This window comes from Aythya fuligula, chromosome 3, assembly GCF_009819795.1.
Source record: "Aythya fuligula isolate bAytFul2 chromosome 3, bAytFul2.pri, whole genome shotgun sequence".
NCBI lineage: Eukaryota > Metazoa > Chordata > Aves > Anseriformes > Anatidae > Aythya > Aythya fuligula.
Window position 1 is genome coordinate 28,727,714 of NC_045561.1, and position 27,430 is coordinate 28,755,143.

The 27,430-nt window shown below is 40.4% G+C and overlaps 1 protein-coding gene across 1 annotated transcript in view; it reads left to right on the forward strand.

Annotated features, from left to right (window-relative positions):
• KIF26B (kinesin family member 26B) overlaps positions 1-27,430 on the forward strand; it is a 263,040-nt gene that overhangs the window by 179,497 nt on the left and 56,113 nt on the right. Inside the window, exons 5-7 of the mRNA XM_032183779.1 lie at positions 21,500-21,706; positions 22,894-22,987; positions 25,093-25,355. Of these exons, the coding sequence (XP_032039670.1) occupies positions 21,500-21,706; positions 22,894-22,987; positions 25,093-25,355 (564 nt within the window). The remainder of the gene's footprint in view (positions 1-21,499; positions 21,707-22,893; positions 22,988-25,092; positions 25,356-27,430) is intronic.

Here is a 27,430-nt window from a genome sequence, read left to right on the forward strand (position 1 = left end):
AAGCCTGCAGATAGGCGGTACTGTGCCACATTTATTCCCCTGTGTGCTTCACTACATACGGGAATGATGGGAGGGATAATGGGCTCTAGGTGGATCCTGACCTTCCTCTTGTGTCTGCATTTTTTGTTCTCAGTTGCAGGAGCTGCAGGGCTGCTCTGGTACCCCTTCAATGGCCTTTCTAGAAGCCTTTGCTTTTGCATGAGAGGTTTTGGAGTGTTACCTATTCTTTCAGCATTTCCTTTGCTCCTGACATGCTTTTAACAAGTGGTCCCATCTGGGGCTGAGCAGTGGGAGTGCAGATTTCCCATATACGCTGCTCTGCCTCGGGAGCCCCCTACACTGTGGGTATTACATGAAGGTTGGAGCCAGCAGCTCAATGACTTTGTCATGCTGCTGAAGAGAAATACAGAAATGGAGCTGCTTTCCGGGGCTGACAGGCAGACAGACTGGCAGCAGCCATCTGAATTGAATGGTTTCAAGTTTTAACAAAAAAAGAAGAAGGAAGTTATTAAAGGTGGCAGGAGTAGAAGGCAGGCTGTCTGCCCGTCTCTGCACTTTCATCCTTCTCCAGATGACATTGTGATCTTCAACCAGTAACCACTTCCCTTTCTGGTAACGTCACCTTTGCTCTCTTCTGCCCCTTTCGGTCATTAAATTTAAAGCAAAACATTTAGGGGTTGATGAGAGAGAGAAGGAGAGACTGAACAGGAAAAGCAGTCATAATACTTTAATAGAATACAGGCAGACTGGTGCCTGAATAGCTTTGCTGAAATTTTCTTGTAACGAAGCAGAAAACTGCCCATCAGCACAGATGCCTGAAATGCCTCTGCTTTCTAGTTAAGTTTGGGGAGCTCGTTTAGTGTCTACTACCTAATATGGTCTCAAGAACCTTAAAAAATTGACTCAAATAGTTGGTGCTTTGATTGGTTAGGATTTTTAGTGTGTGTGATTAACTGAACCTTTCGAGGCTGGTGTAATACCCAGAAAACCAGGCTTGCTCCTATTTAGCAATTCAAGAGACTTTCCCCACCTTGGAGGAATCTACAGCTAGTCAGGTAGCACCTTAACATAGTTGTGCTGCCAAGGACGTGCCAAATAATTTCAACGAGGCTTAAGATCTCCACAAGCTTGCCAAGTCTCATGAGGTGTGTGTGAGACCGGCTGCAGCTGAACCTCATCTCATGCTCCCCTGTGGTCAGGTCTGTATCTCCTGGTTTTGAAGCCTAGTGAAACCTCCTTTCTGACTTGCTGGTTGATGTGCTCACTGTCCGTGCCTGGTGTGCTGGGCTGAGGAGAGGTGTGGCTGGGGCAGTACACATTTTGTGGGCTGGCTCTGGGCCCTTGCACCATGCGAAGGGATGTGCAGCTGTCCCGCACGCACGGAGGCTGGTACACAGCTTGGCACGTGGAATTTCATGCACTGGAACAGAAGAAAGCTGGATCTAACCAGGCATCTGCTTTTGACTCCCTTGACAGATGTTTTACGCCCTCAAGAAGTGCGTTATACCCATGTAGGTTTTCCCTTGCCTCCCTCAACAGTTATTTACTGATGGTCCTTCAGTGCATAAACCAGTCTTCCGCATCAGTTGTGGATTGGCTCTGTCACAGAACATTAATGGTTTGAGCAGCTGAGAATCAGAGGAAGGAGGAATAGTGAGGAGAGAAAAGGAAGCTAAATCTCTGTGTTGATGAACATGGTTGAACATAATGAATATTTTAAAGTGCTTTATTTGGGGGGGGGGGCAATGTTTGGTTGATGCACAGTAATTTTACTGTGTAAATTAACATCTTGGATGAACTCAAACTAGAAAAAAAACTCAATTTCTTTTTTTTTCCCCCCTTTTTTAATACATTTGGAACCTTTTGAGAAGGTTGTACATAAAGGTTTTGGAGATTCACAGCTTGGGGGAGAGAACATTGATTTTATCATTTTGCGTAGACACACACATCCACAGACAGACGCCAAGTCACTGTAATAGTTTATAACAAACCGTTCTGATCCAGAGAAGTCTGTGTAATTAGATTAGCCTTTGGCCTGGCAAACACTTCATAAAGTTCTGTTAATACAATGTGAGAGAGCTAGTAAAATAAAAAGAGGAATTTATCATGGTCTCAAATTGAAAAAAAAAAATGTATTCTTTTTTAATTTCATGGCAATGAATCCACTCGATAAATATATTTCCCAGCTGGTCACAATAAGGGTGTTAAACTAGGAATACTTAACCAACAGTCAGTCTCCATGTTTTTTAAAGCAGTATTTTAAAAATCTCTACAGGTCTCAGATGGGACAGATTTCCATTCCATCATGCACTGAAAAATTGATCTTTAGTGGCAGTTATTGTTGTTGTTTTTATCTTTGCCATCAGTTTGTTCAGTGCTCATTCAATGATCCTGTCCTCTAAATCAGACTGAGAAAACAGATGACACACAGCACCAGGATACAGACAAAGTCCAAAATAGAGGAGAGAGCCTGAGCTCTGGCATAGCACATGGATGAGAGAGAAGCTTTTGCAAAGCACAGCAAGGGTCTATCCCTGCACCCATACCTCTAAAGGCAACAGGAATTTTATCACCAGGTTCAGTGGCAGCCTAATTAGGTCCCTGAAGGCATTTGGAAAATCCCTCTCGACATCTGATGACTGTTCCCTGTGGTGTCAGTGGAAGAGGATGCATCATCTGTCAGTACAAAAGATGGCCTACGTGGAACTTTTTTTTAGAACAAATTAGTATTGCAGCCTTGCTTTTGTCACCGTGTGGCTGAAGCAAAGTGCAGCCTTGTCGATGAAATACAGCATGAGTTTGTTGCGAAAGCAGACAAATGGCATGGTAAGTTAATGCAATAGTCTATCTCTAGACATCTGGGTTCACACCCATGCTCAGGCCTTGTGTAAAAATGAGTTTGTAGTCCCAGTGGACTCTTTAGCACACCTCATTCACAGTATTCCTGCATGTTTTGGCAGGTTTCCATCTCTGGCCAGAAGAGGCTTAGGGGTAGAATAGCTGTGGAGCTTTTCCAGGTGAGAAATGAAGAGTGCTGATAGACAATTGCAAGAAAATTGTTCAGACTGGGTCTGTGGTGAATAGATAGAGATACCACCAATGAGGTGCAGCATTTTTGGTGGTTGTGTGGACACTTCCACTGTGCCATTTGGTCCTGGCAGTTACAGTTCTGCACTTCTATGCCTTCCCTGTGAACCTGAATGATATTTTAAGGAAGGTTCTGCAGGTTCTGGGACTACTTAGCACTTACTTGCTCAGTAATTTAAGAGCTAATTTCGAAATTTGAGGCTATGTTGCACAATGCCTTACTTTTACAAATCTCATTCCTCAGAATTCATCAGGAGAGAGTAGCATTTGGCCTGATTAAGTGTTGAATTTGTCAATTGCTGAATGCTCAGGGCAAAGAGCCGATCTTTTCTCCTCACGATAGTAGAGTATCTTGCAAAGTAATTAAGAGCATACACCTAATGAATCATAGCAATAGGGCCTGAAGAACTGAGTTATATATGAATATATAATGTAGTGGAGGGAGCGAAGGAGGAGAAACCCTGCTTTTGAAGGCATTGAGTACTATGAGGTAGAGATCCAAGGACATCAAATTGTTCCACACAAACTAATCTACATGCCTGGGTGTATTTAGCAAAGATGAAAGCAGTGGTCCATACAGTCCAGTCTCCTGCTGCCTCTATCGAAGACCATTGCTTGGTGATTTCATGCACATTTTAAACTAAGTTTCAAACTACAGCTGCATGGGTAAGGGAAAAGAGGAGGAAGGATTCTTTCCTTACACCTGTGGACAATTAGGTGACACAATCTGGCAGGTGGTTTGATTGTTCGTAGCATCCCTGTGGAACCATAACTGCAGAACAAATCCTGTTCAGGTCACACCATCGTCCAGATAAAAAAAAAAAGCATAAATCCAGTTATACAGCATATACCTTAATAGCCTTATGCAGCAGTGTGCTGCACATTGAAGGAAAGTGCTTGGTATTATCATTCCTAGAGTTCCCCTGCTTGAGAATTCAAAGTGATTTTTTTATTTAACCATTTATCATGGAGAGTTAGAACTAGAAAAGCCAGCTTCATTGCCTTGAAACTTACAGACCTTTCTACTATAGTCCCCAGTATTAAAACTGCAAAGTTCCCAGTGTACAGAGGGCAGCTGAGCTTCAGCATAGGGATTTTGTCCCATTTGGGGAGTTATCATACCAGCTGTATTGATGCAGAAGTTGTTCCAAGTGCTTGGCCAGGCATGGACTTTCTTCCTTCCTTTCTCCAAGGGTATCAGCAAGGTTAAAGTAATTGGCTGTGTTCAAGCCTTGGGACAGTGGTTCTGAGGAAAAAGATGGTGGATGAGGTGGAGGAGACTTGCAGGCTAGGTCAAACTTTCAGTCCCCAGCTCCAGGCACTCTTTCCAAAGAGTTTGACTTCTTCTTGCAGGAGTTGTAAGAGGAAACCACTTTTGAGGGATACTGTGGTCATGATGTTCCTTTTGTATTTTTGTTTGTTATGTCTAGTGGAACCTTTTCCTTGAGTCTGAAAAGATCCTGTTAGTCTTCAAGACTTAGATTGATGAGATCCTATGATTACCTAACCTGCCTGAAAGATACTATGTGGATAAAGTCAGTGGGACCAGGATTTCATCTTTTATATTGTGCACTTGTCTGTGCACAAATATCATCAAACATTTTAAAAGCATTTTAAATATCTACCCTTACATTTTTCTTTACAGCAGTTCTGCATACTACATTTTTATTATTTTGCAGGAACTATTTGCAAAGGCTGTACAATTCAGATTTCTCTAGGTTTATAAATGAAAAGCATGATTGTCTTCCTTTTCAAACTCCGGAAAATGCAGGTTCTGGGTAGTGTGCCATGTATGCCTGCTCGTATTCAAAGTTTTCTGCACAAAAATATATTGTCTTTTAGGTTGGATTTTGGGGATTTTTTCTTTAACTCATGTTGTCTTATACAAAGATGATAAATTGGTTTTACTAATGGGGAAATGTGCTGGATATATGTAGACTTTGAGTATGCATCTCTAGAGAGAGTAACGAAGTGTAGATTAGCTCTATGAAATACATGTTAACACTACTTCAAAAAGATATAATTATGTGCTTAGAACTTTTTTTAGAGACACCAATTTGCTCAGTCTTATTTTCCTCATTTTTTTGAAGTCTGATGTGAAATTTTAATATTTTTTTTTTTTTTTTAATTTTATGCTAGGATTTGCTTTACTTTTTCAGTACTTAAGTGCTTAATACATGTCCAGTTAGTAGGTCTAGTTCTACTACAGCATGAACTTAAACATGTCATTCTTTGTACTTGTAGCTATATTCCTGGTTAGCTCCTCATTGTCATGTCATGCTACTCCCCAGTAATCACCAGATCAGAATATCTAAAAATGGACTGAATTGATTGAAACTTGAACCAATGACTGAGCTAGAAATAGCTGTTTTTTGTTTGTTTGTTTCCAATTGTATTTAATTTATTTTCTGGATCAAAACAAATATGAGATTACGGTAGTCCATAGGTATGGAGAATTTTCATTTCAAAATAACTTTCTGTTTATGAAAATATACTTTACATTACACATGATAATGTATTTTGACAGTCAGTAAGAGGAAAGTATTTTGTTTTATCAACACAGACATTTAGAATTCATCTAAAATAATGTAAGCATTTCTCAGAAAATTTCAGTCATGGGGATTTTTATTCCTATGCAAAAGAAAACTGTATTCTGGTCAAAGTCTCTGTTATGACAAAATAGAAGTTCGAGTCTTCATTTTTTTTAAAGATGTATTTGAAAGTTGTCAAGTTAAAATGTTTGTGATTTCTTGTAACCAAAAGAGCGTCAACTGCTTATGTTGCAACAAGATAAAGAAAAAAAAAAAGTAAAAAAAAAAAAAAAAGTATAATTGAGAGTTCTTCTCTTACCAAGAGAAAAATAAGGCATTTTACAAAATTTGCTGGCTGATCTGAGTTTGCAGTTATAGGTTCAGGGAAATAAATGCCACACTGAAGAGGTTTGGCAAGATAGGCTTTGAGTGTACTGTCCCTACTGTCTCGAGGAGAGGAGATGACATTTTAATGCCTTCTGTAAATATTTGCAACAGTGAGTGTCAGTTGGCAGAACTGAATGGCTTGAGTTTCGTCTGAACGGGCTGTAGGGGCTGAGCACCATGTAAATCCAGAATGCATTCTTCCCCTGCAGTGCCCAGGGTTTCCAGCCTGATGAGCTGAGGTTTGTTCCAGTCTACAGAGGTATTTAAAGGTGATTAAAATATGTCCAGATAAGAAGTTAGGACTCAAATGTTTTTTTGAGGCTCCAGTTAATAGCAGTTTAAATGTAGTCTGCTAGGTATTAGAAACATCTGTTCTGTTAGGGCTGTAGAAAATAATGGCATACTGAAGCAGCAAATAAACCACCTTTTTCTAATGAAATCACTGGAAAGCCAAGCAGGCTGATGCGTAAAGTAGATTCTATGTATCATATTCAGGCACTGGTGTGCCTCGTTAATTGCAGAAACTATTCCGCCAGGTGAGCTAGCAGGAGGGATTCTGAGTTACCTGGAAGTCATTATAGATAAATGACATCTTCTTCCTCACGCCTTTGTCCCTCTGGTCACTTGCAATATTTCAGAATCCATTTTAGAGGATGTTGCGGTCTGTGGATGTTCATGCAGTAAGAGACACACTAAATTAGGCTCACTGTGCATGTCAGTGAGCTGTACAGAAAAGATTTGAACCATAGACCAGAATAGTTTGGAAAGAGTTATTACAATCTGTCAAGTCAATAATTCACATTTTAGAAAAGCCCTCAGTATAAATTTACAGTTTGGATTCATTTTACAACCTATCAGGTCATTAATCAGGGCTTTGTGAGATCCCCTAATGTAGTTTTATATAATCTGTATTTTTATGTTTTGACATGATGGACTGTAACAGCTTAATTAAAATAATGTTAAGAGGTTTACTGAATCCCGCACTACCGAGGACATCCAGAGTTAGTCACTGCATTGAAAATACACCCTGCTCTGTCTTGTTAGTACACAATGAATGGGATATGTCCTCAAGCATCTTGACAGAGAACACGTTTCTTGCAACATGTAGGCAAATTGGTAGGAATTAATGACAGAGTGAATTTTCTTTACATTGATGAGTTTATATGCAATATTCTTACTCTAGATTGTTTTGAATATTAGCTAATGAGCATTCACATGCAGTCAGTTAAGTTATGTAGCATTTAACAGAAATACAATAAGAGTAGTGGAATAGACGAGGTGGTGTATGAACCATGATAGATTACCATTTATTAGAATCTACATTAGGAAATAATCTGAATCAAAAGCCAGATGTAAATATACCATAAGTGGAGATGCATTCTTTCCAAAGGAAGATCTATATCTTAATTTTGCCTTGTGTAGATACTTTGTAAGAATGAAAAATACTTAGCTATTAGAGAAATAAGCACAGAGATGCATGGTTTGCCTCCCAGATGAGTGTTGCTGTGATGACAGTCTTTAAAAAATGTAGGGCTAATGTATAGCTATAGTGCTGGACGACAAGGGATAAAGATGAGTGCCTCAGAAGGCCAATTAGAAATCCACAATACTTGCCTTAATGTCTGTGACTGTACCTGAGACTTTCCAGCTGGACCGATCTTTGGTCCATTCTGTCTAAATGTGGTACACTGTCAATTCCTGGAACTATTTGGAAGGATTTTGTGTAGTGAAAGAAATGAGGAAAATCCAAGTTGATCCAAGTTTTGGCTTTGGCTCCACCAGTGAAAAATCTGAATATTGTTGTGGTTGGCATGACTCTCCTTTGGATCCTGTCCCAACCCTGGCCACACTCTCTTTCTGTGCTTCTCACATTTCATACTGATGTATATGATCAGTCTGTACTCGTGCAGTCTCACTTACAGAATCATACAGAATCACAGAATTTTCTAGGTTGGAAGAGACCTCAAGATCATCGAGTCCAACCTCTGACCTAACGCTAACAGTCCCCACTAAACCATTTCCCTAAGCTCTACATCTAAACGTCTTTTAAAGACCTCCAGGGATGGTGACTCCACCACTTCCCTGGGCAGCCTGTTCCAGTGCCTAACAACCCTTTCAGTGAAGAAGTTCTTCCTAACATCTAACCTGAAACTCCCCTGGCTCAACTTAAGCCCATTCCCCCTCGTCCTGTCACCAGGCACGTGGGAGAACAGGCCAACCCCCACCTTGCTACAGCCTCCCTTGAGGTACCTATAGAGAGCGATAAGGTCGCCCCTGAGCTTCCTCTTCTCCAGGCTGAACAAGCCCAGCTCCCTCAGCTGCTCCTCGTAGGACTTGTTCTCCAGGCCCCTCACCAGCTTCGTTGCCCTTCTCTTACATCAAGACATACCCTGTTCAGGTTTTGTGGTATAAAACCATCCCTCAACAGACAGGCAGGCAGTAGAGCTGTCTCCTTGTCTACCACACGGTGCTGACTGAGGATCACATTTAGATTTGGAGTGTGAATATTTCATCAAGCTTCCTTCTATGCTGCACATAAAAAATCCACTGTGCTTTATTTGTTGTAGTATCTTCTCCATTTTATCTTCCTGGTATATTTTACCTTGCTTATTTGTTCTGCCTATGCTCTAAAATATTGTGGGAAGATGCTTCTAAAAAGATATATATATATATATATATATATATATATGTATTTTTTTTTCTTCATTAATCTTTCTATTTTGTGCTGAGTGACAAAATGTTACAAGGCATCAAAGATCATTTCTTCCCTGATACTAAGCTACAGTAGTGACAAGCATGGAGGATAAATTATCTTAAAGTGGAAGATCCTTTTATTGCTCAAGAGAAGGCTAGTTGCTTCAATCGTTTGTGTAACCTGTGCACTGACTGCTACTTTCATAGCCACTGTATGGCATGCAGTGCCACCTGTGACAAATAGCAGTGTTACCATAGACATTTCTGTAGTAGGTGGAAAAGGGCTTTTTAAAGAGATGGATTTAAGAACAAATTCCTCGGTGTAATAGCTAGGATACCTCCGCTAGTGACAACAGTGATGTAGTGTCTCTGCAGGAATTGCTGCCCGCCAGAGGCACTGCGGCCTTTGCTGCGTGATCTCAGTTTTGAGAATGCCAGGTCTCGATGGTGACTCATGGTGGCATCACGGTGACCGGAGTGGATTTCATGAGTGTGGAGGAGATGAAGCAGACAGCTCTGTCTCCCACATCCAAGAGTCATGTAATTGTTGCCTGCTCAGCCTCACCGAGGTCTTCCACTTGTTCCTATCCAATGCCAGGTTGTTCTTTCTGTCTGCATCAGAAAAGAGAGCAATCAAATTGTCAGTGTAGTTCAGGCTAGCTAAAGGCAAAGGCTTCCTAGGCTGCTGATCTGTGGATAGGAAGCTTATATGGCTGACATAATTCTCATCCTGGCAGTAGGTGCAATGGAGGGAGCCTTGCTTGGATACAGAGTCCAGAATGAGATTACACTCTTAGCTACTCAAATAAATAAGATATCTAGAAAACTGATCGCTCTGGGTTTAGGATTTGCTGAGGCAGGATCGCTTTAGCAGCTACAGTAAAATTTTTTAAGCCATACAGGACTGCAGCAAACTTATTAAACTCCTGTTTTCATCATCTTGCTCATATATGTCATAGGTGATTATGTACCTTAACTGTTGCTACTCTGTTTACTGCTGGATGTAAATTATCAGCAAAGGAGGTGGAGTTGCCATATGCTTCTCTATTAGATCATTTACTAAGAAAAATGAAAGCTTTCCTTAACAATTAAAACTACTTACTCCTTCCATACATGCTTCAGGACGAGGTAAAATTCCTACCGTTTTCTTTGTTGTAATGTTTGTCTGATTGCCTCATTAATCTGAGGTTTTGAAACCCAAATATAAATGCATTTTTTGCATCCTGTATAACTAGCGGCTTAGGGACAAAGTACTATTAAGACAAAGTTTGCTTTAAAACAGCTTTTGTAATGACCATTCCATTCATACTCAATAAGTCTTTATTTTGTGTTTTGGTTATGGAAAAAGCTAATTACACTCAACACAAAAAACATATTTGCAGGTCTCAGCAAAGTTCTTTTTTTATAGCTGTTGTGGACAGCAGCTGCAGGCTATCAGTCTGGACCCTTGATAAATGGTTTTGACATTTTGTACAGACACCCCTCATGAAAAAGGATTTTTATTTATTCTCAAATGTTGAATTCTGCATTATTGATCAGGTGCCATTCATTAAAGGCTGCTACTTGCTAGGAAGAATTACACAGTCCCTAAGCTACACACAACATAATGAATTATTCTGCTGGTGAACATCAGCATTAAAGCAATGCTAAGGTTGCATGGTTAAGTGTGCAAAAGTCAGGAAATGGCAGTTAAAGTTGAAAACAACGGGAGTTTCGCCTGAATTAAGATTGCAGAACTATGTCTGAGAGCATATGCAAAGACTACTAGCAAGTGGTAGATATTAATTCCAGGGCAAGTGTTTATAGTTACCCAGTCCATTCACAAACACTGCCGTTATTTATTAAGGCATTTAACAAGGCTGCAAGCAGTGGATGAAATCATTAGTGGTAAGCGGCACCAAGCAGATGAGTACTTTGTGGGCTGTTTCTTGGTTGAACAATGCTACGGAGTTGAATTGATCAAGGTTGAGGGTCAGTAGTAATGCTATGCCATAAACCACAACCATGGGTGTAAGAAGTTAGTTGCTCACTGTGATGTGAGGCAAGTTTCATTTGTCAAAGTACTGTTTCTATTTAGCTTTCCCCTGGGGATTCCTGTTTAGTTTTCTTTCTGTCTATTTATTCGTCTGCCTTTCTGGTTTGGTATCATTTAGCTAGTTACACTTGGTACAAAAAGCACATTTACTGCGCTCAACAAAGTTGAATTTTCTGGTTCTTTGCGGTTGCTTCTGACAGCTGGCTATAGCCGGGTGCTGCACTGTCTGTGTCTGTGCCAGGAGGAAAGATGTACAGTCCTGACGTCGTGGTTCCGTGATCAGACAAACCAGGATCAGTGCTAGGTACACCATACCATCCTCCTTGTCTGCATACTTGTGTTTCTTCCCATGGGAACACAGGATGTGGTGGAGATGAACTGCATTGTTCCTGTAGTCAGATGCATGCCCAAGAACCAATGCTGTAGAGTACAACACAGAGATCATTTGCAGTGGCAACATGGACTTAGATAATATGTCTTTGGATTTTTCTGAGTTAGTAAGAGCATCTCTGTGCCACCAGAAGCTGTGTTTGCTGATCTTCGTCATTAGGAACAAATTTTCTCAGACATGAGAAATTTTGTTGGCTTTACTTGCCTTCAGGGACAAGAGTCAGGTTATAGTGCCTTCTAGTGGCTACTGCAAATTTCGGCTTCATGATCTATACTGGTTGGAAAGCAACTGGATGTTAGAACTAGTTAAGAAAGGCATAAAGCACAAAGTAAAAAGACTCTGTATGCTGCTTTATTATTAAGAAATCTATTGAACGTTTGCACCATGAGTGTTGTGCACCACGTCAAAAGGGACAGAGTGGCGCTGGAAGAGATACAGAGAAGAGCATCAGGAGCAGTAGGAGATATGGAGGACGTAATGAGAATCAACTAAGGCTTTGCTTACATCATGGGCGGCTGGGGGGAAACATGAGGAGTGCTGTGCAACTCATAGGGACCCAGAGAGCTTAAGACAGCTGTTTCTTTGGATTTAAAGAACTGGGCAGCATCAAATAAAGTAAGCAGGTAGCAGACTCTTTAAAAAAAAAAAAAAAAAAAAAAAAAAAAAGGAAGATGTTATTTATGAGAAATGTATATAAGGCATGGGAATCCTTGCCAGAAGATGCTGTGGGTGCTAAAAGCTTAGAGAGGCTGGTAAGATTTGGTTCAGGCTACAAGCTGGATCATCAGGGCCTGTGGCTCTCCCCTGTCTCGGAGGACAGAGGGTGAAGGAAACGGACCATGTTGGCACAGTGAGCCAGGCAGGTATTGTCAAGCCACAGCCATGAGGGGACCAGTGGGATGTCAGCACAGCCCACCAGCGTGGGAGGCTCACAGGGTTGGTCCCTTTTGGAGATGGGATATTACAGATTTATGTGAACCTTTAGATTCAGCTTTTAAAGCCTTTTGTTTTCTTGTCCCAAGCGCAGTAAATAATCCTGTTTATTTCAGAGGCATGCGGAATCAAGCCCACCATAAAAATTCATTCCACATACTTCTTTTAAGTCTCAACAAATGTATTTTTAATTATAGATAATATATATCATTACAAATGGATCTCATTAATTCTAAGTGGCTGTCTGCTAAGGCTGTGTAGCTGTTGTACTTCCCTGTACCACTGCCAAAGTAGAAGCATGCAGGTAGTGTTAAATGTGATATAACATGAAAGAAAAGGTAGATTTAATATTATATTTATGCCCTTGGAAATATTACAATTACACCATAGGAAGAGGAAGAACTAGAATTCAGGTAGTCTGTTTAGGTAAAACAAGCATTTCCTGGGACCTTGGATGATTCATTTATTCTTATACTTTATTTCTTCAGTTGGAAAATGAGCATAACTGTAAATAGGTCGTAATCCTGTCAGAAGCTTTTGCAAACCCCTGCAGGATCTTCGGATGGAAGGTTTACTAACCATATAAATAATTTCCTTGCTTAGATACAGAACCTTGGTTTTATCATTTCCTCCTTTTTTTTCCTTTTGTTCATGGATGTTCCTAAAAAGGGTCAAATTCAGATCTCATATGCTTCCAGGTAAATAAGGAATTATTGTTGATAACACTGACATTATACTATATTAAATTTCTTGCTAAAGCATCTAACTCTAATCCTTGAAATCTCTACTGGATGTTTCATGCCACATACAGCACTGGAGGGTGGTTATGCTCCCCTTCTGGAGACCGTATTTCTTCTCTGAATATTCAAATGCGTATTAGATATCTCATTTAATATGATGACTGTATCTCCTTCCATTTATGTGGACTCTTTAGCAATGCCAGCCCCTTTCTTTCTTTGGGCTTCTTTTTTTTCCCTATGAATTCCCAGATCTTTTTCCTAGTAAGTACCATGAACTGTCCCTTTTATTTACTGGCTGTCATTACCAACTGCCACTCCAAAGCTCTACACATCTTTTTCCACACTTATATACATTAAATTGTAATTTTTCACCTCTTCCAGCTTGGTTTAAATAATGTAAATCCTTCTTATTTGATTGCATTGCTACTCATTATTTATGGTGCTATGCCATACAATGTTATGTGCAGACTGGGGAATCTTCTTTTGTATGCAGTCATGGAGATCATCTTTATAAATAATGAAAAAGCTTACAATTGTGATTATACATCTTCTGTGCAATACCTGTATATACTTTGTCTCCCTAGCACTGAAAAGACGTCTCAAAGGCACGCATAAGAGAAACTTTGTCTTTTATCTGCATTCTTTCCACCGAGATTCTTGTTTCCTGAGACAAAAAACAGAGAGCCTTGTTCATCTGGGAGCTCCTGCTCTCCTGAGAATGTATAACGCGAAGCCCTCGATGCTACCCTCTCTCTAATTAGGCGTGAGATGACCTGCTGGCTTACACTTACCAAGCCACATCGTGTGCACCATTCCCATAGCTTCACAAAAAAGGAAACTGAAACTCGTAGAAGTACTAATTACCAATGAGCATGTCTGAGACACTGCTACTGTTGATATTGCGACTGCTTTCTATCCACACCAGTCATTTCAGCAACCACATCAGTACAGCTCTGGTATGCTGGAAGGGAAGGTTTCTAAGAGGGAACTTTGGGTGGGTGAAGCAAAAATCCCTTTAGTCTTTCTGCACTGTAGTGGGATATGAGCATAGCCTATGAGAAGGAGCCAGGTAATGTGGTGCTGCCTGCTCCTTCCTGCCCTGGAGGCTGATCATAACCCCGTGTAGGCAGCCTTGTCATTGATCACGAGAGGGAGGAAAGGAGTTGCTTAAGGGAGACTCGCCTTACTGGTGTCAGAGATGTGCTTGCTGGGCTTTGTTGATTTCTCTGTATGATCTGCAGATGCCAAGCTGTGTTGGAATATGAACAGAGCAACATTTGGCATATTGCTTGCGTGGGGAGCCAGTGCTGTACTACCTGAGTTTCTTGTATTAAACTTAAAACGAGGGATAGTTTGGCCAAGCTGTACAGTGTTCTGTGGCTAGGATCATAATGTCAATTAAACAGCACCAGGAAACATTCCCCGGGCACTGGCACTCAATCATCTATACTCCTGCATTGATAAGAAGGTCCCTGGCGTGATGTTGGGCTGGTAGACCACTCTCCCAAACAGTGATTGAAAAATCAGCACAGGCAAAGAACCACCTTAGTACACCATAGGTCAGAGAATGAAAGTTACAGGAAAATATGCGGGCCATTTTGTGCCAGAAGACAGGTTTTGACATGTTTCATTGCTAGACAAGTATTCCCTATCTGAAGACCCTTGTGAAGTGGTTGCATTAAGATGAGAAAAGGAAGGGGGAAAGGGATGGAAAGCTGTACTCTAAAAGGTCACTGAAGTGAAGCAAAATATTGGTTTGATTTTGAAAGGTAAAGAGATCTGATGCCAAGGAAATGAGGAGCACTTGAAATTCATGGCAGACATCTGTACTTGCTTCTCAGCTCAGAAAAAAATAAACTCTTATTAGAGTGAGAGGGTCAGTGCAAATTTTTGTCAGTAGTAGTATGCTAGAGGCTTAAGGAAGGTATCTGTGTACTTTACCAGTGGGCGCATGGTTATGTATCTGCAGATCCACTGCAGGGAAGATGATTTGCCAGCTGATCCTGTCTTGTTCATGCTGGGACCACTGAAGGCTTTTCTATGTTTTTCAGTTCTTACGAAAGTATCTGTAACAGTGCCACTTATAGATATTCTCCAAAAAAAGGTGAAATTTCATCCCCACACGTGAGCTCAGTTAGTCTATTGTTGGCTGCATCATAGCTGCAGATACGGTTCTGTGGATGCATGTGGAAAGTGTCAGAAGCTGGGAAAAATCCTCCTCCTGCTTGAGGCAACACACAGATTGCCCCAGCTGTGCAGGTCTGAAATGCAGACTTCCCTCAAAGAGATCAGAAACAAACAAAAGGAAAACAAGGAACACAGAATGTCTTTGGCATGAGGGGAAATTTAGGGAAGGCTTGTTTCCATGACAGGGTGATCCTTATGCCCTTTTTTTTTTCTTTTAAGAAGAGAACAAATTTGCAATGCTCTGTGTTATCTAGCAAATGCTGAAGTAGCAGTGTGGGAGCTGAGTAACTGGGCTGCTGGGATGGATGTACATGCTGGTTTCAGATGGTGTAGGTGCTCAGCACTGTCTTTCAGCCGTACCAAATTACAGGGACAAAACTCAAAGCTACTGCTGACACAAACAAGACAGAGGTCACTGAGCCATGCCCTGTGACCTGAACGTATTTCACACCAGATTTTACTGAGTTCATTAATAAAGTTACATCAGGTAATCAACAAAAAGATACAACCCTGATAAGGGCAAGTTCTTAAGATAAGAACAATATCATTGGTGTTTGGTTACAGCGCATGTAAACTACTCCCCTTTATTGCTGGAAGTGCAAATTAGTTCTGCTGCTGTGCAGGATAGGCTTGATGAGCTAGTAAAGGAAATGTTTCCTTACTAGTTTTAGCAATGGCACAAGAAAGAAACAGAGGGACGGTTGTTAAAAAAAAAAAAAAAGACCTGTGAGCCCAATGATTTTTTTCCCAATTGTTTTCATTGCTTTTCCAGAGTAGTATTTTTTTGCTTGTGGTGATAGTGACAGCCCTTCCCACACTGAATGTGAGTGATCTGGCCTGATTGTTTTCTAATTTCTGCTGAAGTGAGGCACTGATGCCTACAAGAATTACCTTTGTGAGAACAGAAAGGGAGGAAGGAGAATGAGGCCCATGTACACATGCTTTCCTGACCAATATAAATCAGCATAATTTACCCTAGCTTTTTGCCAAATGTGACCAGCAGACTTCTATTAAAACACTGTCCACCCATACAAATCTTTATTTGTCTCATTCTTGCTCTGTTTATCTTAACTTTCCAAATTTCATTTTAGCACTATCATTTAATTGTCTCATAATCTGTAGGAAAGACCCTTGAAAATACTTAAGAGACTGTTTCTCTATTCTCTGGGCACTGTAGAAAGGTTTCTAGCTTTACATCCATCATGCAAAAGCATGTATGTGCTTAAGCACTTGGGATGCCATAGATTTTCCTGTGCTGTAGTGTTTTGTGGCTGACTACAACAAAAATGCATGCCTGCCACCATTATTTACAACTGTAACAGTGAGAAATTACAAAACCCACTCTTCATTAACCTCCAATAAGGCTGTTCCTGCAGCCAGTGATTGCCATTACATTGATGGAGTGCTAATACAGCTCAATAGCCCCGGTTGGCCCGTCTCGCCCATGAGTGCATCACAGCTCCTGCCTCCCACCACTACCCAGCACACGTCCAGCAGAAGCTGCTCAAATGATTGATGAGAAAGGCAGCTCATAAAGGCAAGCACAGTGCCCAAAGCAACAGCTGTCTAGCCCTATCCCTGCAGTAATTAGATAAATGAACCCCAAATGAAATCTTACAGGCAAGAGTAGAAGGAAGTGATAATATCCCCATTGCCTCATTCCAGCCTCTGCTTGTAGTTATTCTTCTTTGGTATGGATTTGACAGAGCTTACCTCTCCCCTCTTCCACACTCACTTCACTGCCGGTCCTCCAGACAGACCCCTGCAGGCACAGGAGACATGGGAGTGTCAGTGGCTGGGGCTGCACTCAGTTTTTTCTCTTTTTTTTTTTTTTTTTTTTCCAGTGGCACCAGTTGTTCAAATCTGCAGAGCTTGCTGAACCTTTGTCCTTCTCTGCAGAGGAAGAACATAACAAAAGGTCCATGGCAGGTCACAAATTGAGTTTACCAGGAAAAAAATCCTGCAATTAGCAAATGCCATCTTCAAGAAATAGTTGATGTATTTGTAGGGATACACTAGGTAAAAAAGGAGAAAACAAAGGAATATGGTTCAGGCAGCTGAAATTGCAATGGAAGCAATTAAAAGGTCTGTGTTTATTTTTATGGTACAAAAGCATTGTGATATTACAGCAATGTTCCCTTGATGCTACTGAGTAGTACCCATGAATGAACAGTGACTACTTAATGCCCATATTTACCACATAGAGATAAAATTATGAAAAAAAAGCATATATATGGTTATATATAAATTCAGAAAACACCTATACATCTATGCATTTTTAAAAAATAGTTCATATAATTATGCACAGAAATTAAATATAAATATGTATACAAGAAATATAAAGAAACCATGTTGAGGAAATCTAAGCAGTACAGATCCAATTTTGCTTTTATTTATGCCATCGTGTATCAGGCATAATACTGTGGAAGTACATGACTGTAAAACTCATTCAAGAACAGAACAGTTCCTCCCAGGTAGGAACTGATGTCCGGAGAAGTAAATGGGAGTCCTGTTGGATTTAGTAGTTGTCAAATCAGATCCTGTGATCTCACAGGAGAAAATACATTAACAAATGTTTCCGGCATGAGCAGAATTAAGAAGTGAATTTATGTCCTAGAAGAGGCACAGTAATGATGCAGAACAAGTGACCTTTTCTTTTATTCTCTCTCTCCACTCTTAAGCTAGGGTAATTCTTGCTGAGTTCAGCCAGATTTGCAGGAGTGTAAACTTAGATCAAAATTAGACCCCAGTTGTTTGTTTTACCAGCAGCCCATGTCTCAAGAGAGGGCTTTCATCTCTCCCTGTAGAAACAGTCAGAGGTGCGTCTAAGGCTGGGCGCTGCCAAGACCCGATCACTGGGATTCAAATAAGAATTTCTGGCAGACAGAGTGGTCCCATTAATCACAAGTGGTATCTCTTAAACCCTTCAATTACAAGAGATTAGTGGAGAATTGTAGCATTGGACTAAAGCAGTAATGACACATAGGAAGTGAAGCAGAAAACCTGCTTTCTTCTTAAGAAGAAGTTCAATTTACAGTTTATTTAAATATAAATTGCAAGCATAAAGTAATAGAGTTCTTAAACTTCACTGTTCAGTTAGTTTCAAATTAACCATACTGTACTTCTGCCTTCCCCAGAGCGTCACTGTGATCTTCAACCTGTCTGTTCCTTAAATTGAACCGAAGTCTTTTAAGTCCATTAAGTTCCTGTGCTATCCCCATAGCTGGCTGAATTACATTCTCCTCTTCTCGCACTGCCTCCCCCATGGCCAAGATTGCAGGGGTCAGCACGGACTCCAAACCTCCCCCTGCTATCCCCCAGTTATAAATCGCCTGAAAGACTGTGAAATGGCTGTCTTCTCCCATCGTTTGTACTGCTGTAGCTTAGTTGATTTACTGTCATCCTAACTGCTATTGGGAAACATTTTGCATGAATCCTTGGGTTTAAGTTACATGCATAATAATATTTACTAATAGAGTGCCTACCTAACGGCAACTGCCAGTCCTTAGAGGCCCAGGTGCACAGACCTCTTCATACCAGCTGTAAACAAACTGTCTTCAGAATAAGAAGTGGCTCAGTTATCAGGATACCCACGTATAGTCCTTGCAGTATTCCTCTGCCCTCACACACAGGAAAAATTAGATCTGAAAATAAAACTCCCCAAAGCACAGGAAATCAGAGGTTCATGGCAATAGCGTATTTTTCTTGTGAATTGTCTGTATTTGCTAGAGCTGAGGAGCCGAATGGTCAGAAAGTTTATGTCATTAGACATCTCCTGGGACTTTTGAGATGAGCTCCTTTTTATAGTGGTTCATTCGTTTTATCTGATGCTACTAAATTTTTAGGATTTCAGTTAAATTGATCTTTTACTCCAGGGAAAGACAAAACTGATGCTTGAGCTTCTATCACTATAGCTGTTGGAAGTAAGGAGGATTTGCAGTATTACTTTAGTAAGAAGTGACAGGTAGTAGTCTGATTTTGTGTAAAGAGGTTTAAATCAGGGCCCAAAGCTGGTGATGTTATACTGGTACAAAACTGGTAGAGGTTGAAATGAAGCGTCCATACAGTTTGAGGCCAGAAAGAATGTATTCATACCTGTATATGTAAGGTTGTTAGATTTAACCTATTTTCCTTCTAAAAAAAAAACAAAACAAAACAAACAACAAACTTACCCTTGGGGTATTCAATTAGCTCTCCTTTGCACATAATGATCAAGGATCTGAAGGATATGGACTCACAGCAGCCAAAGGTGCACATAAACTTACAGGGAAGTAGATTTGTAAAGTAGAGTATTTTATTTGATTTAGTTGAAGAACAGCAGTTAATTGAGTTTCTAACAGATCAGTCTAATATTTTTACAAAGTGATATCTGTTTTAAAATAGGATACAATAGAAAAACACAGCTAATGTAAAATTGAAAATAGGTGAAGACTAATAAAGCTGACTTCATGGTGGCCAGCAGCTTCCTCACGAGGGGAGCGGAGGGGCAGGCGCTGAGCTCTGCTCTCTGGGGACAGCGACAGGACCCGAGGGAACGGCATGGAGCTGGGACAGGGGAGGGTCAGGCTGGGGGTTAGGGAAAGGGTCTGCACCCAGAGGGGGGTCGGGCACTGGGACAGGCTCCCCAGGGCAGTGGTCACGGCACTGATATGCAGGAGTTCAAGAAGCATTTAGACAATGCTCTCAGACACATGGTTTGAGTTTTCGGTGGTCCTGTGTGGAGCCAGGACTTGGACTTGATGATCCTTGTGAATCCCTTCCAACTCAGGGTATTCTATGATTATATGTCTTCTTTTTTCTCCTCCAGGACTCAGTGTTGCCCTCCCTCCCCTCTGTGGTTACTTGACGAGTGCCTCTCTTCTGAGCTGCCAGGACAACTAGGGCTGAAATAAACCAGGGGCAGTTCATTACAACTGTCTGGGGGTGTTGATGGTCTTTGTCCTCAGTAGAAATTAGCTCTGCTAATTAAATTAATGCCTTGGGCAAAACGCTGGAAGTGGCTTTTTTCAGTTAGGTGTTAGGTTTCATAACTGCTGAGCTGAGTGGTTGAAAAGAGAACCCATGCACACCCAAGCTGCATTCTTCCTCTTTCCCCTCAACTAACCATGTAAAACTGAAATCAGACTCTTGACCATTTTCATCTAGTTACAAGTTGTTTTCCTGGTTTAAATTTGGATTCACATTACCAATTTGACTCACAAGCATATAGAGACAACATTACAAAAATACTGAACAATCTTGATTGATTTCTGATCTCATTCTGTTGTCTTCAGAGGAGTTGTTTAAAAAAATGAATTTTCCCAGATTTGACCTCTCAAACCAGATGACTTATTTACATGTGGGATGAGTTTGGGCAAGCATGAAATGAGGTCTACATACGAAAAGCACCAGTCTCAACGAGGCTGACAGGAGCCACAGCCTGGCCTGACTTTTGGGGCTACAATACCTCCCAGTGTGTTTCTGCCATCCCAGCAGTGGCTGAGTGCCCACCCTGTGCTGAAGTGCCTCTTCATGGTGACTTGCATGCCAACCATGCATGGGTTTTAATACAACGGAGATATAGTTAGAACGAAACAATTAGATAAAAGTTCTGGTTGGCATGAAAGTCAGTCTGCCCTAGGACAAAGTAAATGAATGTGTGGCTAGAAGGCAAAAGCTGGCAGAGAGGTGAGGTTTGCCCTGTAAAGTTCAGGAACTGATTTGTCTGCAGGTAGTGAATTTATGGGGAGAACCAAAACAAGACCGATTATCAACTGTATTATTTACATCTACCAAGTGGCCTACCAAGTGGGCTAATGATGCAGTATAATCTCATTAAATCCATGAAGATGTATTTTTGTCTAGAAATAACGTCTTATGTAGCCATTTAATGAGTTATGAACTAACATGTTTTAACAAATCTTTTATCACTTATTACATTTCACTCCCTTGACGATGATTTCAAAATCTGACCATTAAAACAGGGCTATTTTCACAACTCTTTGATGATGACACTTAGATGTGAGCAGTTCATCTTTTTGCATTTGGATAGAATCAGAAAGGTGTAAATTACAGATCTGGCTTTTATGTGCTTGTCTTATTGATCACACTACTGTGTAGAAACCGCAGTAGTTCTGATAGTTTAGCAGCCTAGATTACGTTTCAGCTTTCTTAATTGGGCCACTAGGGTACAGTTACTTTTCAATTTATACCGAGAGTAAGACAAGGTGATGTAATACTTCATCGTTGTACTTGAGTAACACGGGCACTAAAACACCATGAGGTAGCTTGTAATTCTAACTACATGAGGTGCTTGTTGAAGTAGACAGAGACAAGTTCTGGCTTTGTGCAATGTGCATTGTAGACCAAGTTCTATCTATAATCATTCCCGTGTCTTCACTGACTTCCATGGAGCTACAGCAAAGTGAATCGAGTGGCTTGGGTCGAGTGTTTTGGAAAGTTCATTCAACATATAAGAGTCTAGTGCATCCAACAGTCTCATCAAATGTGGTCATCTTTTTGTGTTTGTTGACAGGTCAAAGTGATGGTGCGCATTTCTTCCACGCTTGCCAGAGACACATCTGAGTCCAGCTCTTTCTTAAAAGTCGATCCCCGTAAGAAGCAAATCACACTGTATGACCCAGCGACCTGTGGAGGTCAGAATGCTTTTCAGAAAAGGGGCAACCAGGTTCCACCCAAGATGTTTGCTTTCGATGCAGTTTTTCCCCAAGATGCATCACAGGTAGGCAAAGTCTGATCAGAACAGTTATCTAACAATAGAACGCACCAGAGCCAGATGGATTTCAGCTGCAACAGCAGTACTTTCAATAGAGTTAGACCAGAGTCAAATTTGATCCATCAGTGTTATCAATAGTGAAATCAATTTATTAAATCATATCTAAATGATTGTGTGCTTTCTTTATTCTTTACTGTAAACAATTGGTCCTAAAATTATACATGCAATAAATATGCTAAATGGTGCCTAGAATGCAAATCCTCCATATCAACAATTTTTGTATATTTTAAACGGATTATTTGGTGTATACAGCGATCTGATCAGAAAGCCAGTTCTCTAATACAATTCTCTATTCATTAAGAAGTCAAGGATTATTTGTACACTGTTTTACTGTACAATTTACAGTAGAAGGTTGGAGATTTTAATCCACAGATCTCCAATCATAAGTATATAATCAGATTTCTCATTTTTATTAGGCTTTGGTTTGGTGAACTGTTATACAAATGCCATGAGGAAGACAGTAAAAGAGCAAAGTAGACCAGAGAGTCTGAACCTTAACTCTAAGAATGCCCTGGGTAAATTTGTGTGTTGTACTTCTTAACATACTTCTGCTGTTGTCAGGATGGAGTCTACTGCTGCTAAACGCTAGGAAGACTCATAATAAAATAGAGAAAAATTAAGAAATGTCACCTAAGTAATACCAAACATTCTGTTTTACCCCCCTACATTCCTTACCCACCTGCTAGTGGAAATTAATTCAGTCCGTAATTGGGGAAATAACAGAACCTGTTAAAATTTCTCAGTATTTCCTTTTCACCCACAAAAAAATATTTTTATGACTCCTTAAGAGACAGATCTATCAAATCAACCACAACCCCTTCATAGTATGTGTATTTTGTTTAACATCATGCCAGTTGTTGATAGTCAGCAAATGAAACTTCCTTGAGAGAGCAAAAATTTTGTTTCTTGTGCTTACACAAACAATGTCATTACCATCAATAGTATTGGTCACACAAATGAAACAAGCAAGATTAGACTTTTTGATAATTTAGCATGCTGTCTGGAGCACTGTTGACCTTATGACTACTTATACTGAAAGTACTCCGTTGATTTTCCTATTATTGTTGATAATTTTCTTTAATTTCTTTCTCTCTCTCTCTCTTTTTTTTTTTTTTCTTTAATACCTGTTACAGGCTGAAGTATGTGCTGGGACTGTGGCTGAAGTGATCCAGTCAGTGGTCAATGGTGCAGATGGCTGCGTGTTCTGCTTTGGCCATGCAAAACTTGGTTGGTATTGCTAAATTTCCCTATTTGAACAGCAAAATGAATATTTGTAACCAAAGGTTGTTAATGCTTGAGGTTAGGGAAAACAAACCGTCATTTTTCTGTGCATAGTAATTGTATTTGAAAGTAGTACACTACATGCGTGGCCTTATACTACACCTTCACCTTTCATTAACACATCTCTCAACTCTGCATACTGTCTAAATGATGGACAACGTGCTCTTTGAAGCAGAGGTTGTTTTTGAGTTCTTGCTTTATTCAGTCCCCTGAGCACTACAGCAACTGTTAGTATTCTCCTCAATTGTTAATGAATGATCCAATAGGGATCGATAGTTTTACAAATGTGCCTAGTATTGGAGACTCTTTGCCAAAACACCACTTCTATCAAGCTGAGAGTATCCACTCAAGTACTCTGTGTTTGTGGTGACACTGTTCAAGTGCAGTGACTGGGCACTCACATCATACGCTTTCTATTCTATTCCCAGATTAGACGATTCTTTAATTACTGTTCCCTGTTCTGTCTCCAAGAAATCCTATTCTAATGGTTAACTGAATATTACCAGTGGATTAAAACTCACTCTTTACATCAACAGCATTTTAGGTGTTCACAGAAAGACAATAAAAAGGAGAATCATTATCATTAACAAACTTTTCTTTTGAAATAACTGGATTTTATGAGCAATCATATTTTTTGTTCATGTTTATTGAGATGTATTTTGAAAATAATATCTCTTTAATGAAGGGGGGTTTGTTGTGAATGGGTGCAATGATCTCTATTTTTTACTGTCCCGAAGAAACAGATAAACACACAAAACTGAAAAGGATAATTCAATTTTTCAAGTGATAAGGAAGATCAAACTGTATCAGGCTATGATTATCCCAATTTAAAGGCAACAAAAGCTGGAGAATACAACAAAAGCTGCAGTACCACCCACCAGCTCTGGTACAATAAATAGAGCAGGGCCATTTGTCCAACTAACCACAGGACCCCTCTGGACCATACAGGAGTAACAGTGGGATGAACACTTGGATATTTAATCCTGTGTGACCTGCCAAACACTAGATGACAAGTGGAAAAGAAAGCTGTCAGATGCTGGTGACTCACAAGTGCTACGTGTCCTTCAGAGAGATGGCTTAGTTGCAGCTCTACTGGAGCACAAGTTGAGTCTCTGCAGTTGCATCACCATTCTGCCAACTGTGGACACACACAGACACTGCCACTGACATGTGCTTAAAAATATCACGGGTCTTCTTTCACATAGATTCAACATACGGAATAAAACAAGGCAAAGAAACCACAAGTACTTGCCAAAAATTATGTATACCTTTATACTTTGGCTTGAAAATTTAGAAAACTTGTCTCTATATACTGACACCTAAAACAGCACAAGATAGAACTTGATGCTTGTTCTTGTTCAACAAACTTTTACAGGAGAGACAAGCCAGAATTATAAGTGCAGAATAAAATAATAGTAAAGTAGGGGAAGCTTTAGGTCCATATAAAATATTTATTCTTGTGGACCCAATTCTGCACCAAATGACCACGTGTACCTGTTTTTTGTTTGTTTGTTTGTTTGTTTTGTTTGTTTTGTTTTTCTTTTGTTCTCTGTATAAAGTTACATCTCTGTGATCCTGGGACCAGGGTTATGTCAATGCCAGTCCCAGTGTGTGACACGTAACGTAGTGCTTTGAAGTAATATGGTATACAAAGTATATATCGCACTCACAGTATCTAGAGCAGGGAATTTCATAAACCATGGTATTCCTGCTCTGCTCAATTCACCTCGCTATTCACCCATGGTACTGTCTGCAGTGTTGTGTGATAGGGACCTGCAGACCCTTGCCTGGGGAATGGGGAATGTCAGAGGAATACATGAGGTTACAATTCTTGAAAGGGTCTCAAGATTTCATCTGTTGGTTTTAAATGCTCTCCATTTTCCATGTATTATTTGTCTGCCTGCCTGCCTATCTCCCTTTTCTGGCTGTCCTTTTGGTTGTGAAGAAGTTGATTTCATGAGGCTGATAAAGGATAATATCACTTAGCAGAAGGCTGTGAAGGTCCTGGAAATGACATTGTTATTTTTTCTCCACCTCCCCATTCCTGACAGGGAAGTCATACACCATGATTGGCAAGGATGATTCCATGCAAAACCTTGGCATAATCCCTTGTGCCATCTCCTGGCTCTTCAAGTTGATTAATGAACGCAAAGAGAAGACAGGAGCCCGCTTCTCAGTCCGAATTTCTGCAGTGGAAGTGTGGGGGAAAGAAGAAAATCTTAGAGACTTGTTGTCTGAAGTGGCTACAGGAAGCTTGCAGGATGGCCAGTCCCCAGGCGTCTACCTATGTGAGGACCCCATTTGTGGCATGCAGGTGAATCCAGTCTTAATTTTACACTAAAACAAGCAATGTGATTTTTTTGAGCCATTGAGATGGTTCAAATTCAAGAACTACCCAGAGCACAAAGTTTATAGACTTGAAAGTGTTTACTTTAAAACATGCAAGAACTTTATGACCTGCAGCTGCAGGGCCATCTGCTCTCCTGGCCTAAATATTTGTACCTCTGGTATAACTGATGTTGAGCAGGGGCTTGTGTTTGCAATAAAAAGTGAAAGCATTCAGTGCAAACAGAAATTCACCTCATTTAAAAAAAAAAAAAAAAAAAAGTGTGATCTCTTTTTTGTAAAACAACAAGATAAAATATTTACAGTACTGCACAAATAGCTGTAGGCCATTAATATGGCTGTTTATCTCTTTATAAACATTATTTATAGCACTTGCATTAGCAATGTTGTAGGAAGCATTAATCGCTACTTATTAATTGCTGCCAAGACATAAATTCCTGAGCTGGGCAAGCCAAGAGTAACTCCAGATCTTCTCAGGTTTAGAGGTTTAGCAGGAATGAGTAACTGGTCCATGTATTTCCTGGGTAACCACTAGAAAGTCTCAGAAGCCCTTTTTATTTATTTATTTATCTATCTATCTATTTATTTATTTATTTATTTGGCTGGGGGGAGGAAGGGCCTATTTTTCAAATTGTTGTCTGTGTAAAAGTGACTCTGATTTTTGTATGACAGATGATGGGGGAAGAGGGGACAAACTAGCTTCAATACATTCTTTCAGCCTTAAAGGCAATGGCTACATCCATCCAGGAACTGCAGAGCAATTCCCTCCAGGAATGGGAAAATGGAGGGAGGAGGGAACAGACTCTGTCTGCCTGCTCCCTGTTTCCAGCTGCAAGCATCTAGGAATCATGATTCACATCCCCAAAAGTTGTGAATCATGAGATTTTAAACAGCAAGTAGTAAACTTTGTGTTTTATCTCTTTGTGGTTTAAGCCTTTTGGACATACTGAGAGTGTATTTTCAATCCTTTCTGTTTTACCCAAGGACTGCAAAGTTTCTTCTTGGTTTTAAATAATGATTAGCGTTCTTATTCTCACTTGACTCATAGTTTTAGTGCCTCATGAAATACTGGCGTTATCACAAGAGCATTACTGGCATTATCTCACCCCCTGGTATCTAGTAATGGGTGTAGTTCAGTTAGTATAGATGGGAGACTCAAGTCTTCACAGTTCCCACTGGGGTGATAGATGGGTTGGTTTAGATCTGAATTAGAATATGTATGCATGTTACATATGTTGCATAACTGTGTGACAGATAACCCCTCCTTAGAGCTTAATTCTTCACTAAGGTATTTAAGCACAACAGCAATAAAAATAAATAATCCACAATAGTAGACTATTTTTACATACACGCAGACGTAATAGCCATAAACAATGTGAATTGTTTTAGATCAGCAGAGAAAAGGTAGCTCCATGGGAGGGATGCACAGGGCTGTGCATCTCTGCAGTGTAAAATACTGATTTAAAATAGGAGCAAAACCTCTTTTTACGTGTGTTTGCAAGACATAATAGTGTTCTGTAGTCGTATCCTACACCTGAATTCTCAAAATCCTTGGTTGAAGGGAGGAGATTATGTTATAGCCATACAGATATGCAAAACCAGCAGCGTGTATAGCAAATGAATAATCACCATATGTCATACTGTCTGTCATTGGGCCTTTCCAAGTGTGCACATTTTTTTGTTGCTTATATTAGTGAGATCCGTCCACAGACTGGTCTGCCTTCTGCTTGCTGTGTTAACTCCTTCTTGCCTCCCTTTCTCTTTCTAGAGAGAGCTTAGCACGCAGCTGTGTTACCCCATCCCGTGCAGAGCGTTGGCATTATCCCTCCTTGGGCTGATTAATGATCACAAAGGGAAGGCAGGAGCACTGTCATCCTTAGGGAGAACTTAACTTTTAGCTGCATTACCCAGCAGTGGAGCAAACCCCGAGAATGAGAATTCCTCACTGTATTTACGCCAGACAAAACAAGCCTATCCTATGGGCTGTGGGCCAGCTCTGCATACTGCCAAAACTAATGCCATCGGATTGCACAGTCATGTGTC